We start from the raw sequence: 16,300 nt of genomic DNA on the forward strand, positions 1-16,300 counted from the left end.
TATGAGACTTCATATTCAAATTTAAAAAGATTCACATGTCAAAGACAACATCATTCACTTTTTCAAAAAAGTCAAACCTAATCTTTTACTTTTGACATATGACAAAAGGAGCACACTTTCCTTTTCAAAAAATTCAAATCTAATCTTTTACTTTTTGCATATGATAAAAGGAGCACACTTTCCTTTTCAAAAAATTCAAACCTAATCTTTTACTTTTTGTATATGATAAAGGAGCACACTTTACTTTTCAAATTTTTCAAACAAAATTATCTACCTTTTGTATAAGTCTAAAAAAACATAATCCCTTTTGAAAATATTTAAATAAAACATGCACATGTGAAAGATGACAATCAATCATCTTTAATATTTTCAAAATTCAACCCTTTAATCAAGGCATGCACATGTAAAAGATGACAATCAATCATCTTTCAAAATTTTCAAATTTAATTTTCAAAAATATTCATGCACATGTGGAAAATGTATTTTAATGCTTTATGATAAAATATTAATTTTGAGCATTAATCCTAATTTCGAATTTTGAAGAGATTTACAACATTACTCTATAACTTTAATGTGAACTTGTTCCCTTCTTGCTCATGCTTGTTTCCTTTATGTGCTTGACTTCATTGTGTAGACAACTTGAGTTTGAGACTTCTTTATTCTTTGAATTCATTTGTTATCATCAAAATTCATGTGTAGATATATAATTACACAAAACTTGAAATCTTGGGTTCAACATATATATATAATATAATATTATATATATATATATAAACGGGGCGGGGTGGGGGAAAAAAGGACCGGGAGGAAGTCGTATCCGTCTCCCATCTCCGCTGGAGGCAACCCATACGGGTGGGGGCCCTCGCACCCCGCCGTTACGGTGCGGATGCCCCACCCCGCATATGCGGGGGCGAGGCGAACGGGGCGGAGCAGCGTGTCCCGAGGCCCCGCTGCCCACCCCTAGTAAAAACATAAAATACATAGACTCTTAAGTCTTTATAACCTCTAGTTTAAATAACCTCCTTTATTTCTTACAAATACAAATTATCTATATTAGCTTTTAGAAAGAACAAAATATCCTACTAAAACTGAAAATAGTATTCAAAAATATTTTATTTTTTATAAATAAAATAATCATAAATAATTAATAATTTTTTCTCAACAATTTTATGAACTGTTATTTTTAAAATTTTCTTAACTTCAAGAGGTTATTGCCAAAATTAATAGTTTGAAGATAATTACATATTAGCTAATAATAATAACAATAACAATAATATTAAATATAAGATTCAAGGAGGTATCGCCCTCCACAAGAGTGGTGTTTGAAAGTAAGTTTAACTGTGGTCAAAGTAAAACAAGTTTAACTGTGGTCAAAGTAAAGTTATAAAATCTGCTTTATCAAGTCTCAAAAGTTTTCAATGATGTAGAGATGTGGTGGAGCAAAATAGGAAAGTAAACATTAAAAAGAGAAAAGAAAATAAATAGAAGCCACCAGATGAAGGAGTAACAAAAGTTAACTTTGATGCTGCTATAGACATAACAATTAACAGAGTGAGTATGGGTATAGCTGCAAGGAATTATAAGGGAGAGCTTCTCTTTTCAATGTGTGGCTCAAAAGGAATTCATTGGATGTTCTAAACTAGCTGAAGCTACTGATTTATGAAGGGCTATGGAACTAGTGGTGGAAAATGTCAAGAACGTGTTGCTTGAAGGAGATGCTTAAAGAGTAATAAAAGTTATACATGAAAAGGAAGCTATATGTGCATGGATGGGACAGCTAGTAAAAGACACGAGGAGCATGCTACTTCATAGACTAGAATGGTCAGTTGGTTTTATATATCGGAAACTCTAACTCTAGGCATACAGAGGGCCTGTGCGTGAACGACTTCCAATGTGGCGTCAAACGTACCGTTTTAGAGTAAGTAAAACGGTGTGTTTTATTGAATTGAAACTACCTCATTTTGAACCCACATGAAACAGTGCATTTCGCATTACTTCTTCTCTCTCTCTTTCGTTTCACTCCCTGAGCTCTCCATCCCAGTTCCCAACGCTAACCCTAAACGGTGGCACAGTGGCCAAATGATAGCAGGATAAGCTTGTTTTCCCACCATTCAAGCTTGCATATAAATAGCCCTTTTGATTCGCATCTCTTTCTCTCAGAAGTTGGACTGCGATTGAATTTTCTGTATATAAGAGCTTAACCTCGCAAGTAAGGTCTAATGGTTGGGTTTGTTTCCTCTGTTATTCGGTCTACTTTTCTTTTTCTTTTTTTCTTCTTTTAAGGCCAAAATTCATTTGCTGCCCTTGTCTTTTTGCTTGTCATTTTGATAGTAGTTGGCCATGTATATTTCTTCCTGACGAATTTTATTCAGTCAGGAGTGGTAATTAGGTGGTTGTTCATATTGCATTATATCATATGGGTTTATGAATTGTTCCTCTTTCAAAGTTGATTGGGTTTATAAACTTGTTTAGTATAAAATGAGATGTTAAGAGCCACATCCATCATACTCTATCCGTATCATTTGGGTAAAAAGACCCTTCTAGCTTCTTCATTTGCAGTCCCTCCACTTTCAAAGGTGCATATTGCTCTTGAAAAATCTGCGTAATATCCCCTCGCCCCCACCCCCCGCCACATCCCAATAATCAATAATAGATGCAGTTATTTAATTCCATGACTTTAAACTCTATTAGGTGAATGGAAGAAAATGTTTTAATCAACAATGTTGAGGCTACATACAACTCAGTTCTTGAATACCTCTAGGTTGGCCGATAGAAAATATTTCAGTTGTAGGAGGAAATCAATATGCCATAAAATTGCAGATCAGCAAGATAAATGTCATTCAAATACGTACCATGTTCACCAGCTTGCTGACATAGAGAAGAAAATAAATAGCTTAATTGTATATGTTCATATATTTGCATACATTGACATTTGCTTTATTTCTTGTTACCATCATAAGAATTATATGCGAATTGAAAAGAATATGTGTGGCTTTTATAATTTGATGATGAACTCTATACCAAGGTTGGTTTGTGGCCAACAAAAGTATTTGGAAGATTAAATGAGTTTGATAATCAATCCATCCCTATGGAGACAAAATATGCAGCACGTGATCCTCTTATTGCAGGGGGGAGAAGTTTATACTTTATAGTCCAAAAATAGTATATTGTGTGGTTTTATACAATGGTCCCAGTGGAATAAAAAGTGATTGATGTTATAATTTGGCTCTCGTTGTTTTGCTAACAAAGTTTCCCAATTATTTATTTTCTTTTTTAGTAAGAAAGTTTCTAATCACTCAAGGCTATGAAAAATAAGTATGGTCTATATTATGTCATAATACAGGCTTTACCTATTTCTTTTCTTTTTTTCTTTTCTTTTTTTGAAGTTTTCTCAAGGACAATAAAAAGAGATGGCAAAGTTACGTTGCCATGAATTAATAATGTTCTTTTATGGCTTTCATCAGTAAAACCAATTAAGGATATCATCCTCAGTTTCTTCAACTACACTAGGACATAGCACATTGAGTACCGTCCCAATGTACAGCTGTGGGAAAGAAGTTGTACTTAGAATATCAAATACTCCACGAAATCCTAGACGAGCATTTTTTGGGTGTCCATTGTACAACAAAGAGGTAGATGCAACTAATAGTAAAAAGTGTGTTTCTGTTTTCAAATTAATATTTTATTAAAAATCTTGACATCAAACATACTCAATGATTTATGTGACACACAGGGGTTACGACACTGTAAATATTTCAACTGGGCAGATGGTAGTGAATACAAAGAGCAAACCCTTGTAAAGAGAGAAGCAAAAATATTAACAAAAAATGAAGAACTTAAAAAAAGAGAAGAATAGATTAGGAAGAGGGAGTTGGCACTCCACAACGATGAAGCCAACTTCGTAGGCAAGAAGCCGACATGCGGCATGCACGCACACTTAAAGTGATGAAGATTTTGTATTTGTATTTGATAAGAATTTAACGTTTGCAAGTCCAAACTTTAATGAATGTACTTGAGATTTTATTTGTAAAACGTCATCTTCAATCTCGAGACTTTATTATTCTTTAATGTAATACATAAATAAGCCATGTTCACAAATAATAGTATATTATCAAATACTCAAATCTACTTTTATATACTCTCACCAATCTGCTTTTCCATTTATCTCCTTTCTTTCTCACAACATTAGGTTTTTTTTTTCCTCATTTGTTCCTCCATTGTTGACATCCTCCTCTTACATGGGGGTCTTCCCTTGCCTCTAACAACATAGGGACTTAGCACTTTTTTCAAACTTTCTTCCGTGGCTGCATTCATAGTACTGACTCCAACATTAGAATCTATGTTGTGGGGCTTCGAGGTGCAGTATACATCATTCATCGCATACAACTTTGATACCTTATCTTCAGTATGCCCATCTTGAGTGCAACCATTTGTTATTACCTCAGAACAAATCTTCAATAGACGTTTATACCTAATAGTTTCTGGCCTCTGATCAGCAACGTCATGACTGCTCGAAATAATAGTATACCTACGTTTTATGTCATTTCTCTATCAGTCCAATATGTACTTTTCCAGCAACTTACGAACTTTTTGTGCTAAAAAGATTGCAAGAATATATCTACATATTATCCCTCGCATCTCAAATAACCCACAAAGACACTTGGTCTCACACTTGGCCTCATTAAACAAAACAGTATAAGTAACCTCCTTAATGAAATCCTCAGCCTTAACTTCATCATCAGCCGAGTAAGTTGCGATTACACCATCCATTTTCTCGAAACAACAATGACAATAAATCATTCCCATTGTCTCTTGTTGTACCTCTCTAAATTTTTCATTTGTATACACATCTTGAAACTTATTCTCAAGAGTCAAGTGTGATATGTAAGGAATGGTGAAGTTGAAAGAATGAAAGTCTGTGTGGTTTTCATTCTCAATTTTTTCTTCAATGCATTGTCAAATTGATCAACAAACTCTTTAAGGTTTGTCCTAGCATGCACATAGTCGTCGAAGAAAGTGTTCATGCTCTCACTGCGCTGAGTTGTACTCATTTCAGCCCAAAACAAGTTCTTTAAATATACAGGCACCCAAAACTCTCTCTCTGCATATAAACTTTGCAACCATGCATTGTCATGCAAGTTGAATGTATCATTGAGGATGTTCCAAGAATTCTCAAACTCCTCTATAGTAAGGGAGTCATAGACACAAGATAGTAACTTACTTTTCAGGCCAAATTAGTATTAATTATGGGAACCAAATTTCTTAGGAACCTTTTTCAATATGTACCACAATCAATATCTATGTCGCGTATTGGGAAAAACAAGGGCGATCGCATTTTTCATTACACGATCTTGATCTGTAATAATAGTATTTTGCATTTTTCCACCCATGCAATCAAGCCAACTTTTAAATAACCATACAAATGATTCAGTATCCTCACTTGAAATAAGGCCTGCACCCAAAAGACTTGATTGTCTATGGTGGTTTAAACCCACGAAAGGTGCAAATGGCATGTCATACCTATTTGTAAGGTATGTGATATCGAATGTTACTACATCTCCAAAATAGTTATAGGCCCCTCTACTACGGGCATCCGCCTAAAACACATTTCTCATCCTATCCTCCTCATCCACATCCATGATGCCGAAAAAGCCATCATTCTTGTATTGCATCCTTCTAAAATATTCCAACAATACTTGAGCACCACCTTTACCAAAACGCAGGTGTCGTGCCTTATCAATATAGTTATGACAATTTTTTTCTCAAAATGGTACATTGTCAAACCCACCCACCTTATTCACAAGAGCTTGAAAACTCTTATTCATCCGTATGTCAGCCTGATCATTTGTATCCAACACCCTCTTAACTGACTCATTAACTTCTCTGTTGCATATGAAGAATCTTGCTTTTCTTGGACTGAGTACATGATTGTATGTGTTAAAAACTGATGTGATACATAACTTCTTATTCTTGAACATCACATTCATCATTGCCTTGCAGTCTGTCTTGCTTGTTGGCCAAGGTTTCGAGACATTTGACGTCCTATTCCGTGCCTTGCCACCACGAGCACATCCCAAAGTAACATATTTGATAGTCTCATCTTTCTCTCTTTTACTCATTTGTGTCATAACCAGAAAACCTTCTTGTTTTCCATAATGTTTATAATAAGCCATCAACGCATTCTCCAATTCAAAGCACATCTCTTGCTTTGGCTTCTCAGTGATATAACCCACATCAGTTTGCTCGACATGAAGTGACCAGAAACTGCCAGCATCTTTGGTCTCAACAGTATTACCCAAAGAGGCAGTATACTGTTCTTCACAGTCTACCGAATCTAATGTGGCCTCACTAATCTCTTCAATAAAGTTACTTTGCTGCACTTTATTTTCCTGCAAATTAGGAGAAAAAGCATTATATGACAATATATGTTCTAAATAATGTAAAAGACAACGCATATGAAAAATCAAACACATTACCTTGCTGCCACATGGATATGGGTTGGCATTCGTCGGAGGATCAAATGCTGGTAAAATCGAATAAGAGCTAGAGGCTACACTAGCGCTGCTTTGTACACTACAACTGGCAGCTACACTGGAGCTAACATTGGTTGCGGAACTAGGCATGGGAGCAATCGTAAAGTTCTATGTTTGTTGTAGCAATTTTCCAAAAAAAAAAAAATTAACGTAAATACTTGAACCAAATATTGTATAGAAAAAAAAAATTAAAACACACTAACTACAATAAATATTCTAAGAAATAATCACCTAATTGCTCCATAGATATGGGTAAACAGTTAGAAGAGGTCCCATTATTGGTATGACGGAACTATGCAAGGTAGCTGAACTATTCAAGACAGCAGTACTTGATGTAGCAGTGGAAGTAGAGTTCCATGGCTGTTGCTATAGTTATTCAAAAAAAAATTAAAATAAATAATTAGACCAAATATTCAAGTTCACAAAATTAAAGTTATTATCCAATGATCACCTAGTTGCTCAATGGATATGTGTTGGCACTTGGAGGAGGCATAAAATGTGGTAACCACGCATGAGGCACTGGACCGTAGTAACTTGATATGTAGTTTGAAACGCCTAGATAAAGTGGTCGTGATATGTCCTGACATGTAGTAACATAATGTTAATCAACCCAAGTGGCCAATGACTACACATAAAATAAACACACGCCAACTGTTGAAAGAGGTGTACAATATCGTGGTTGATGGATTAATGATAGGAGGTGTTGTGCGGAATGAGTCTTCTTTCTCTTTTTTCATCTACACAATTCCAAATAAAACTATCATCTACACAATTCCAAATAAAACTATCTCAACAATGAAAGTAAGTGGGTGGTTGTCAAGAATGAAAGCAAGATGCATGCACACACGAATAAAGATGTAAATGGTACATCATGCATCACACGTCTTTACTTCTAATTTGTCTTGCCAACACTTTCATTATTTAAGTAGCGGTCCTTCATGTTCAAGATCAAGTACGTATTTGCCTTCATGATTATATTCATGTCCCAATTATGGGAAAAAGAAATAAATTTTCATGATGAGACCCATATATAATTAATAATCATGAATATCGTTTCATAGAACTTTCTTAGCTCTACTTATGGAAAATTATCTTCGATCTACCTACGTAATTCAGCAACAACAGATCACTCGGATCATACACTCGTGTATCTCTTGCGTATAGACTATTCTACTAAATTTTCATTTATTTGATTTTAGTGACTAAAAATAATCAAGAAATATTAAAAAAAAAAACATAGCTTTCCCACCGACAACTTTGTACTCGATTCAACGCACTTCCAAATCATCTATCTCTGTTGCTTTCTCTTCCATTACCGATTTTTTCACACACTCTCTCTCTCTCTCACTCTCATTACAATTTTTTCAAAACCCTCTTTACCTTCTCAATGACCCAGAGACCAAGTGCCACAAATAAAGCTACAAATTATTAATTAAAACCATTCTTAAGTGAATATATTACCTCTTTATGTTTTTCCCCTCTTGAACTAAAACAGGAACAACCTTATCAAGGCTTTCTCAATGCTCTTCTTCTCCTTCATTTTCCTTCTATATTCACTTCTCTAGCCTTCTCACTCCATAGAAATACTCCATCAGTAAGTATTAAAAATCTAGAAATAGAAATATACAATAAATATTTATATCTATGAGATCTGATAAGATTACCTCCTGGATTAGCTTTTATTTTGTTGATGCTTTGCCTCTTGAATCGAGAAGACTATTATTTCTCCTGCTAAGTTTGAATACTTTTTATGAGAACTGAGAGATGAAAGATATGAGAGAGTAGATCTGCAATGGTTTGGTTGAATGTATTTTCCACTGCTAACCCTATTGAGGTTCTTTTTTTTTCTCTTCTATTTTAATATAAATGCTTACATCCACATCAGTGGAGTTTGGAGACATTTGTGCTTGTCTCTAGCACTACGCTTTATATATATAGAAAATGTAACAATGTGGTTCATGAACTTACTAATCTTTGAGGACGGAAGGAGAATGCTATTGAATCGAAGAGGGACTGTAGATATTGAAGCTATTGTTAGTCGAGAGATGCTATGTAACGACAATAGGTTGTTGGTTGTTGAATGTACAAGTGTAGTTACTGATGCATATTATTTTATGAATGAATGAGAAACATATGTTGATGATTTAAAAAATAAATAAATAAATCTATCAAATTATTTGATGTGTATTTTTAAAAACCTTTCGTCGAGAGTCTATATAATTTCAAATTAAATTATATTACGTACACTTAAGAATGTAATAACTCTTCTCATTTATTCAAAATAATAATAATTATTAATTCCCCCCTTATCCCAAAAAAAGAAAGGTAATTGCCCCGAACGACGTCGTCTCTTTTCATTTCCCTTACCTCCATTCAATATTATTCATTTATTCCCCCCATCAGAGTTCAACATTGAAGTGTGCAGAGAAATGGGGAGCATTGGCAACAAAGGCAGGCCAGTGGCAGCCCAGCAGACCCCTCTCTGCACGCGTGCCCACCAGATTGGATCCCTCCTCCTAGTCTTCGGCACCTTCTTCCTCACCCGCCTCCTTGACCGCTCCTTTCCTGCCTGCCCGAACTTCTCCTCCGATCGCTTCCCGACGACGTACCAGAGCCTCGTCGGCTTCTCCGGCCACGGCGGGTCCCTCTCCTGGCCAGACAGAGGCTACGGGTCCCACCTCTCGCTTAAGATCTACGTCTACGACGAGGACGAGATCGATGGACTGAAGCCACTCATGTATGGAAGAAAGGGTACCATCACCGCCCAGGCTTGCTTGAAGGGCCAGTGGGGCACTCAGGTAAATTGTCATCTTAAATTTCGTTGCATATCTTATGCAATTCTTAGAGAAAATTGAAGTAAAAAACCCAAACTTCCGAACAGGAAATTGTTGCTTTCAGCAATTGGTTTATTGAAGTTCACAGGGCTGTTTCATTTGGCTGCTTATTAGGAAAGTTAGGAATGGCGAATTAGTTGAACTTTTGGAATAATTAAAAAAGTTTAAAATAATTGGCTTAGAGGTTTGATTTACTCATTATGTAGGTTAAAGTACATAAGCTGCTTCTGAAGTCGAGTTATAGGACGAGAAAGAAAGAGGAAGCAGATCTGTTCTTTGTGCCGGCGTACGTTAAATGTGTTCGGATGATGGGTGGTCTTAATGATAAAGAGATTGACCGGACCTATGTTAAGGTATAATTTTTCCACTTTTCGTTGCTTGAAGTTATATGCATTTGTATCTTGGGTACCAATTTACTTAAATATATTTATTTCAATAAGCAGAACTCTGTTGTGGTCATTTTGATCGGTCTTGTTTTCAGGTCATTAGTCAAATGCCATATTTCAGGCGATCTGGAGGCCGTGACCACATTTTTATTTTCCCGAGGTAGTATTTTGGTTGGTTCTGGGCTATCCATTTTTCGTTGTCGTTCATACGACTGATCTTGCTTTCACTCAATTGCAGTGGTGCTGGAGCTCACTTGTTTAAATCTTGGGCTACCTACATAAATCGTTCCATTATTCTCACTCCTGAGGTATACCTTGCTCACCTCAAAATAATCTTGTGAGCTTCGTTTTTTATATACAGTCATTACTTACTGAAAATTTGAAAACACTCTGGTAAAGACTTAACTATTACTGTTGATTTGATGATAATACATACTCATAACCTTTTAACACAATATATAGTCACAAAGCATCTGGTGCTCTTGCATCGCATGGCAAGGATTAAAAATATGTATTATGGTCTTTATGTTTAAATCATAAACAACTCAAAAAAGAAAAAAAGAGGAGTAGTAGGAGATGAACAGGAGCGAAATTTTGGGCCGCCCTTGTCCATTTTAGAGACTTACTGTTAGTGTCAGTAAATGACAAAGCTGAATAAAAAGGGGAAGAACACATGTCTCCCTTGGGTCCTTGAAGACCACAAAGAGAAGGATAGTTTTTTATTAAAAACAACTTTATTAAAACTCAATGATCTTGATGTAATGCTCAAAACCAATCTTTATAGGTTAAAAAATCCTAATCCAGACAGAATCATAAAATTACTAGAAGACTTTTAAAAAGAAAATAAAACAAACCTTAAAGGTACTTGTAAAATATGAAAAGAGAGAAGTCCCAAAATTACTAGGAAAACCTGAACAAGAAATAAAACATGGCAAAATGTAATATAATTTCAAAGTTCTGTCCTTTTAGTTTGTTTAAACATTCAGGTTAAAGTCTTGTTAGGTAAGATTTATGATCTGATCTTTTCTTTTTGTGTTAAGCTTCCATGATAAGTACAATTCTTTTCATCTTCTCAGAAGAAAACATGTTATGTCAAATTTCAACCCAATTTTGAGTGGGTTTCCCTTTAACTGGCCATTAGTGGCATGTATGACATTTGCTGGCACATGTCCAGAAATTGTCAAAGCGCCCCTTGGATGCCTTGTAAGGTTCTTCACAAAACATTTTAACCTTCAGCCAATTCTAAGCAGCAACGTGTGTATCAAAAGTTAGCACCCATGTAAAGATATTTTCCAATGTGGCTGCAAGTTTAGCACTTGTGTCATGTGATATGGATTGAACGGTAAGTATATGTTTAACCTGCAGAGGAAACAACTCTCTGAAATCTGCAGTACTGTGGTTAGCACTTGTGTGTCCTTTGTTTTCCAATTGTTGGATTAGGACATGCATCATTATGTTATCTTTTAATATATTCCTCGGAGATGTCCTAAAATTTCTATTTTTTATGATACTTGGTCTGATCCTGCACTCAGATTTAATGAATTTTGTGGTGAGTTTTCTATATGGCTATTTTACTGTTGGTCCCTAATTCTATTCTATTACAGTTTTTTTGTTTGACTTGAAGAAATAATGTGTTAGTGCAGGGGGACCGGACTGATAAGAAAGACACAAGTTCTTTCAATACATGGAAAGATCTCATAATTCCTGGCAATGTTGATGATAGGATGACTAAGACCGGGGATACCCTCGTCCAACCTTTGCCTCTATCGAAGCGGAAGTATTTGGCAAACTATTTAGGTCGTGCACAAGGAAAGGTTGGCCGCCTTCAGTTAATTGAGCTTGCCAAGCAATTCCCAGACAAGGTATGTCATCATCTATGGTTTCTTGATCACTCTAAGTTAAGTTATCTGGTTCATTCAATTTGTATTCCCATTGACTCTATTCTGTAATTTATTTTCCTAAAATGCTGAAGATTTACACATGCTTTGGTTAGGCAACATATTCCTTTTGTGTGGTTTTCTCCTATCTTGTTTATATATTCTGGTGGCCGGGCAGAATGACTCTGATATTCATTGGCTATTATTACTGTGTCATTGGATGTGCTGCATGTTGTTTCTGAAAATCTAACCTTGAATATTTTTAACTTCTTGACCATTTTAAAGAGCTGTACAAAGTATGCATATTGATACTGTGAACAGTTGGAATCTCCAGAGCTGAAGTTCAGTGGCCCTGACAAATTGGGAAGGATCGAGTATTTTGAACACCTTCGTAATGCAAAGTTCTGCCTTGCTCCTCGTGGGGAGTCATCGTGGTCTCTTCGATATTACGAGTCTTACTTTGTGGTCTCTCTCTCTCTCTCTCTCTCTCTCTCTCTCTCTCTCTCTCTCTCTCTCTCTGTAGGTGGGTGAGTTTGTACAAACACCTAGGTTAACCAGTTGCAATGATGTACTTGTCTCTGCTAAACAGGAGTGTGTCCCAGTGATCTTATCGGATCAAATAGAATTGCCTTTTCAGAACGTTATTGACTACAGCCGGATATCAATCAAATGGCCATCCACTCAAATTGGTCCCCAATTTTTGGACTACCTAGACTCTATACCAGGTCAAATTCAGCACTCCATTTTATCTTGCTTTGCTTTTGTACCCTATTATATGTTATAGCTCAAGTTGGGTTATCTTTCCAGATGAAGATATAGAGAGGATGATTGCCCGTGGCAGACAAATGAGGTGCCTATGGGTTTATGCTCCTGAATCAGAGTCATGTTCAGCAATGCATGGGATTTTGTGGGAACTTCAGAGGAAAGTTCGGCAATTTCATCAGTCGGCTGAGACATTCTGGCTGCACAATGGATCTATAGTAAACAGAAACTTGGTTGAATTCTCTAACTGGAAACCTCCCATCCCTTTGCCTTGATCATGGCTGGAGATGATCCCTTTGCTTGCCAATATATATATATATATTTTTTAAACCATACCTCAATTTTATTTGCTGTTTACTCTTAAGTGAATGACTTTCTCAGCCTAGAAGAATTTCTCCAGAACCAACCCCCCCCCCCCCCCTCCCCCCTTCTTTTCTCTTTCTTTCTCTTCTTTTCTCTAGTCTGTTGATGTGTAGACACCTTGGATGTGTTATCTACACTTTCAAGAAAAGAAATTGTTAATGTTAAGTGCTGTACCCTGTAACCCCCACTTTCATCTCTCCAACGTTTGTTTGCAAGTTTCGTTTGATGTACCATTCATCTGCTCTACTGATTCTTGAGGCTGGAATTATTTCGAAATCATTAACCAATTTGGCCATTGCAATTTGCCTCATTTCTCTCACCAACGTGCTTCTTGTTCTTCACCGGTTTGAGTTGTGGGTTTTTTTTTTTTTCACTTGGAAAGCATTGGGGGTTTATTTTTAGTCCCTCACGTGAATAAAGTTTTGATCAGAAGAGGACGTTACAACCTTGAGGACTGAGATCTCTTACTCAAAATTGCTGTTAACCAAGTACTTTGGGAGGAATCTCCAAAGTATGCTATTTCGCCACTTTTTTCAACTCTTATACAGGCCAGCGGACGGAGAGAAATTTGTCTGGAGAAACTTCAGAAGTTGAAAAGATAGGCATCATATACGGGTGAAGAAACTCGGCCAAACACTTCAGCGGGTACTACTAGAATATGTCATTTATGCATTCCTCCCGGCAACACTTTTAACTCCTACTTTGATTTCAAAAAATAGGTTCGCTCCCATACATCTGTTCTTTATCTATTAACAGCCCAAAATGGTGTTCGTACTGCTGGGTATAAGAGAACTGCACCCTGGTGTCTTTTGCATCCCTTCATTAATCATGAGCGTCCTCATCCTTTCAGCCTTCTCCCATCTATTTGAAGCAGCATAAATATGTGACAGAAGAATGCAAAGTGACTCGTTAGCAGTCATCATCTTCGCATTTAAAGTGCCCTCTTTTTCTATCTCGTCTGTCATCTCCATGTCCAGATAAATTCGACAAGCTCCCAGCATGGCTGTCCAAACTGTGTCATTCGGTTTCATTGGCATTCTCTTGATCAAATCATAAGCCTCTTTCAATCTCCCTGCTCGTGCCATAAGGTCAACTAAGCAACCATAGTGCTTGATGCTTGGTTTCAAGCTGTACTTCTCCATCTTGGAAAATATTTCCATACCTTCATTGACAAAACCCCCGTGTACACACGCTGAGAGAACGGAAAGAAAGGTTATGTCATCAGGTCTTCTATTGGAACTTTCCATTTCGCCAAAAATTTCAAGAGCCTCTTTGCATTGTCCATGAGTGGCATAACCCGAGATCATGGCATTCCAACAGGCAATGTTCTTCTCATCAGTCCTTTCAAAGACCAACCTCGCAATGGCTAATTCCCCACATTTTGCATACATGTCGACCAATCCATTTAAAACAAATACATTGATGAGAATGCCCTTACGATGTATTGCACAGTGGATTTCTTTACCAGCATCCAACAGCCCCAACTGAGCACAGGCAGATAGAACGCTCGCAATAGTGACCTCATCAGGCTCGAATCCTTCAGCTTGCATTTCGCCAAATGCGTCCAGAGCTCCTTCACAAAACCCATTCTGTGCATACCCGGAAATCAATGAATTCCAATTCACCAAATTCCGGACTGGAATTCGTTCGAAAATGGCCTTGGCCTCTTTGACATCACCCTTCTTACAGTACCCAGAAATCATTGACGACCAAGCAAAGAAATTCCTGTCTGGCATCTCCTCAAAAATTTCCCTTGCTGCCTCCATATCCCCATTGCTGGTGTACCCATCAACCATCACAGTCCAAGTAACGACATTCTTCAACTCAGGAGGAACCCTGTTGAACAATCGCCTGGCAGTGACAGTATCTCTGCGCTTTGCAAACCCATCAATCATTTCAATCCAAGTCACTGCATTTCGCGTCGACATCCTTTCAAATAAAACTGACGCAGATCTTGTATCTTCAATCCTCAGGTACCCCCCGATCATGGCATTCCATGTCACAACACTTCTCCCAGGCATATAATCAAACATTTTACGCGAGTCAACCACATTGCCACACTTGGCATACATATCAACCAATGAGGTCCCGACCATAACCCCACAGTCCACCCCAGCCTTGACCGAATCTGCGTGCAAAGCTTTCCCAAAACTAAGGAAGGAAAGAGAAGCACAAGCCTTGAAAATCAAAGGGACTGCCACACCCAGATGGTGAAGTCCTTTACGGCGAATTTGGGTGAACAAAACAATGGCTTCTCTTGGGGATCCTTTGGAGATATGATTCCTTACGAGGTAGCACCAATTCGAGAGACCTTCATTTTGCTGATTATTTATTTGGATTTGCGATTGAGGGTAATGTGTAATTACCTGTGGGCTTTGGGACAAATTAATTGTCATTTCACAGTCCCATTTGTTTCCCTCTTCCAATCCTCAATCTCAGCTAATATTTAATGTGTTATTACGTTTGGAAGCTCTTCAAGACCACCCCTTAAACTTCAATATAATAACACTAATGCCCCTCCTCGAGTCTTTTCCCTCCATGTACCAACGAGATTAACGGTCCTTTGAATAACGGCTCTGAGAATGCCGAAACTATTGCAGAAGGGTAAAACTATCAGAGAATTGAAGCTATGGATGTTGATCATTTCTCGGTCGGAATCCTTGGTGGGTTTCCAGTTTCTTGGAAAATGGGATCCTTGTTTCCTTTCATTTTTTGCAACATGCATGAATGGCATTCCTCACATTTCTCCGTAGAAGTTTCTTCTTCTTGGCTTGTTGGACTTATGGTTAATTCCTCTATTTCTTTTCCCTTGGCTACGGGAAACGCTACTGCTCTGTTCCTCTTCCTGTGCCCAATGTATATTGAATCACCGAGAACCTTTTCTTACTCTTATGGAATCCCGCTTGTCTAAATTCTCCAACAGGGAACTGATGTTACAGACCATTTAATTAGAGTTCTCACGTTGTTTTTTTATTTATTCTTGGACATGTTTGAATTCCTAGTTTTCTTTGTTAAGTTTTTGTGAGCGAATCTTGAACGACTTTGTTACATATGGCAGAATTATCTTCAAGAGGATCATACAAAACAATTCCAGAGAGCAGTTTTCATGCATTCCATACACTTGATGATGTTGCTCAGTTGCCTGGCTTCTCTTTTGTAAGCTTGTCGTCTTTTTAGTGAAATTACAACTTATCCTAAAAAGTTTAAATTGTGAAATATTTAATTAAATGAGATTGAGTGTAGAGTTAGGTTCGAATTCAGGATTTCTGCTCTGATACTACGTGAAATTGCCACTTGTCCCAAAAACTTAAACTAACGGGAAGAGATAGATTTTATTATTTATTTTATATTTTAACATCTTCAAGTGCTTCTTCTCGGTGTTTCATTCCTTCTTTTTCTCCTTTTTTACTTCATTTGCTAGTCTTGTTTATGTCATGGAGGACCAAAAAAAATCTGCTTTGTACAGTACTGTGGAAGATGGACGATGAGCAATGAACTGTAGTAATGGTCCAAAAAGGTTCCAAATGGGGCAAAATGTCCCATGA

At 37.1% G+C, this 16,300-nt stretch overlaps 2 protein-coding genes across 2 annotated transcripts; one reads left to right on the forward strand and one right to left on the reverse strand.

Annotated features, from left to right (window-relative positions):
* Positions 1-8,922: 8,922 nt before the first annotated feature.
* On the forward strand, positions 8,923-12,988 carry LOC122299543 (probable glucuronosyltransferase Os01g0926400). Its single transcript, XM_043109907.1, has 8 exons — positions 8,923-9,331; positions 9,574-9,720; positions 9,849-9,913; positions 9,992-10,061; positions 11,397-11,615; positions 11,952-12,095; positions 12,220-12,355; positions 12,438-12,988. The coding sequence occupies exons 1-8, from the start codon at positions 8,963-8,965 to the stop codon at positions 12,665-12,667; spliced, it is 1,380 nt and encodes a 459-aa protein (XP_042965841.1). The 5' UTR covers positions 8,923-8,962; the 3' UTR covers positions 12,668-12,988.
* Positions 12,989-13,341: 353 nt separating this feature from the next.
* LOC122299542 (pentatricopeptide repeat-containing protein At3g21470) lies at positions 13,342-15,670 on the reverse strand. Its single transcript, XM_043109906.1, has one exon. It carries the CDS (start codon positions 15,149-15,151, stop codon positions 13,505-13,507), a length of 1,647 nt encoding a protein of 548 aa, XP_042965840.1. The 5' UTR covers positions 15,152-15,670; the 3' UTR covers positions 13,342-13,504.
* Between the last annotated feature and the right edge of the window lie 630 nt (positions 15,671-16,300).

The sequence above is a fragment of the Carya illinoinensis genome, chromosome 16 (genome assembly GCF_018687715.1).
Source record: "Carya illinoinensis cultivar Pawnee chromosome 16, C.illinoinensisPawnee_v1, whole genome shotgun sequence".
NCBI lineage: Eukaryota > Viridiplantae > Streptophyta > Magnoliopsida > Fagales > Juglandaceae > Carya > Carya illinoinensis.

Bases quoted from the DNA above. Each gene is read 5' to 3' on its own strand.
- LOC122299543 (XM_043109907.1), top strand. From the start codon at position 8,963: ATGGGGAGCATTGGCAACAAAGGCAGGCCAGTGGCAGCCCAGCAGACC. The intron at 9,332-9,573 runs GTAAATTGTCAT...CTCATTATGTAG, and splicing joins AGGGCCAGTGGGGCACTCAG to GTTAAAGTACATAAGCTGCT. The intron at 11,616-11,951 runs GTATGTCATCAT...TACTGTGAACAG, and splicing joins CCAAGCAATTCCCAGACAAG to TTGGAATCTCCAGAGCTGAA.
- LOC122299542 (XM_043109906.1), bottom strand. From the start codon at position 15,151: ATGACAATTAATTTGTCCCAAAGCCCACAGGTAATTACACATTACCCT.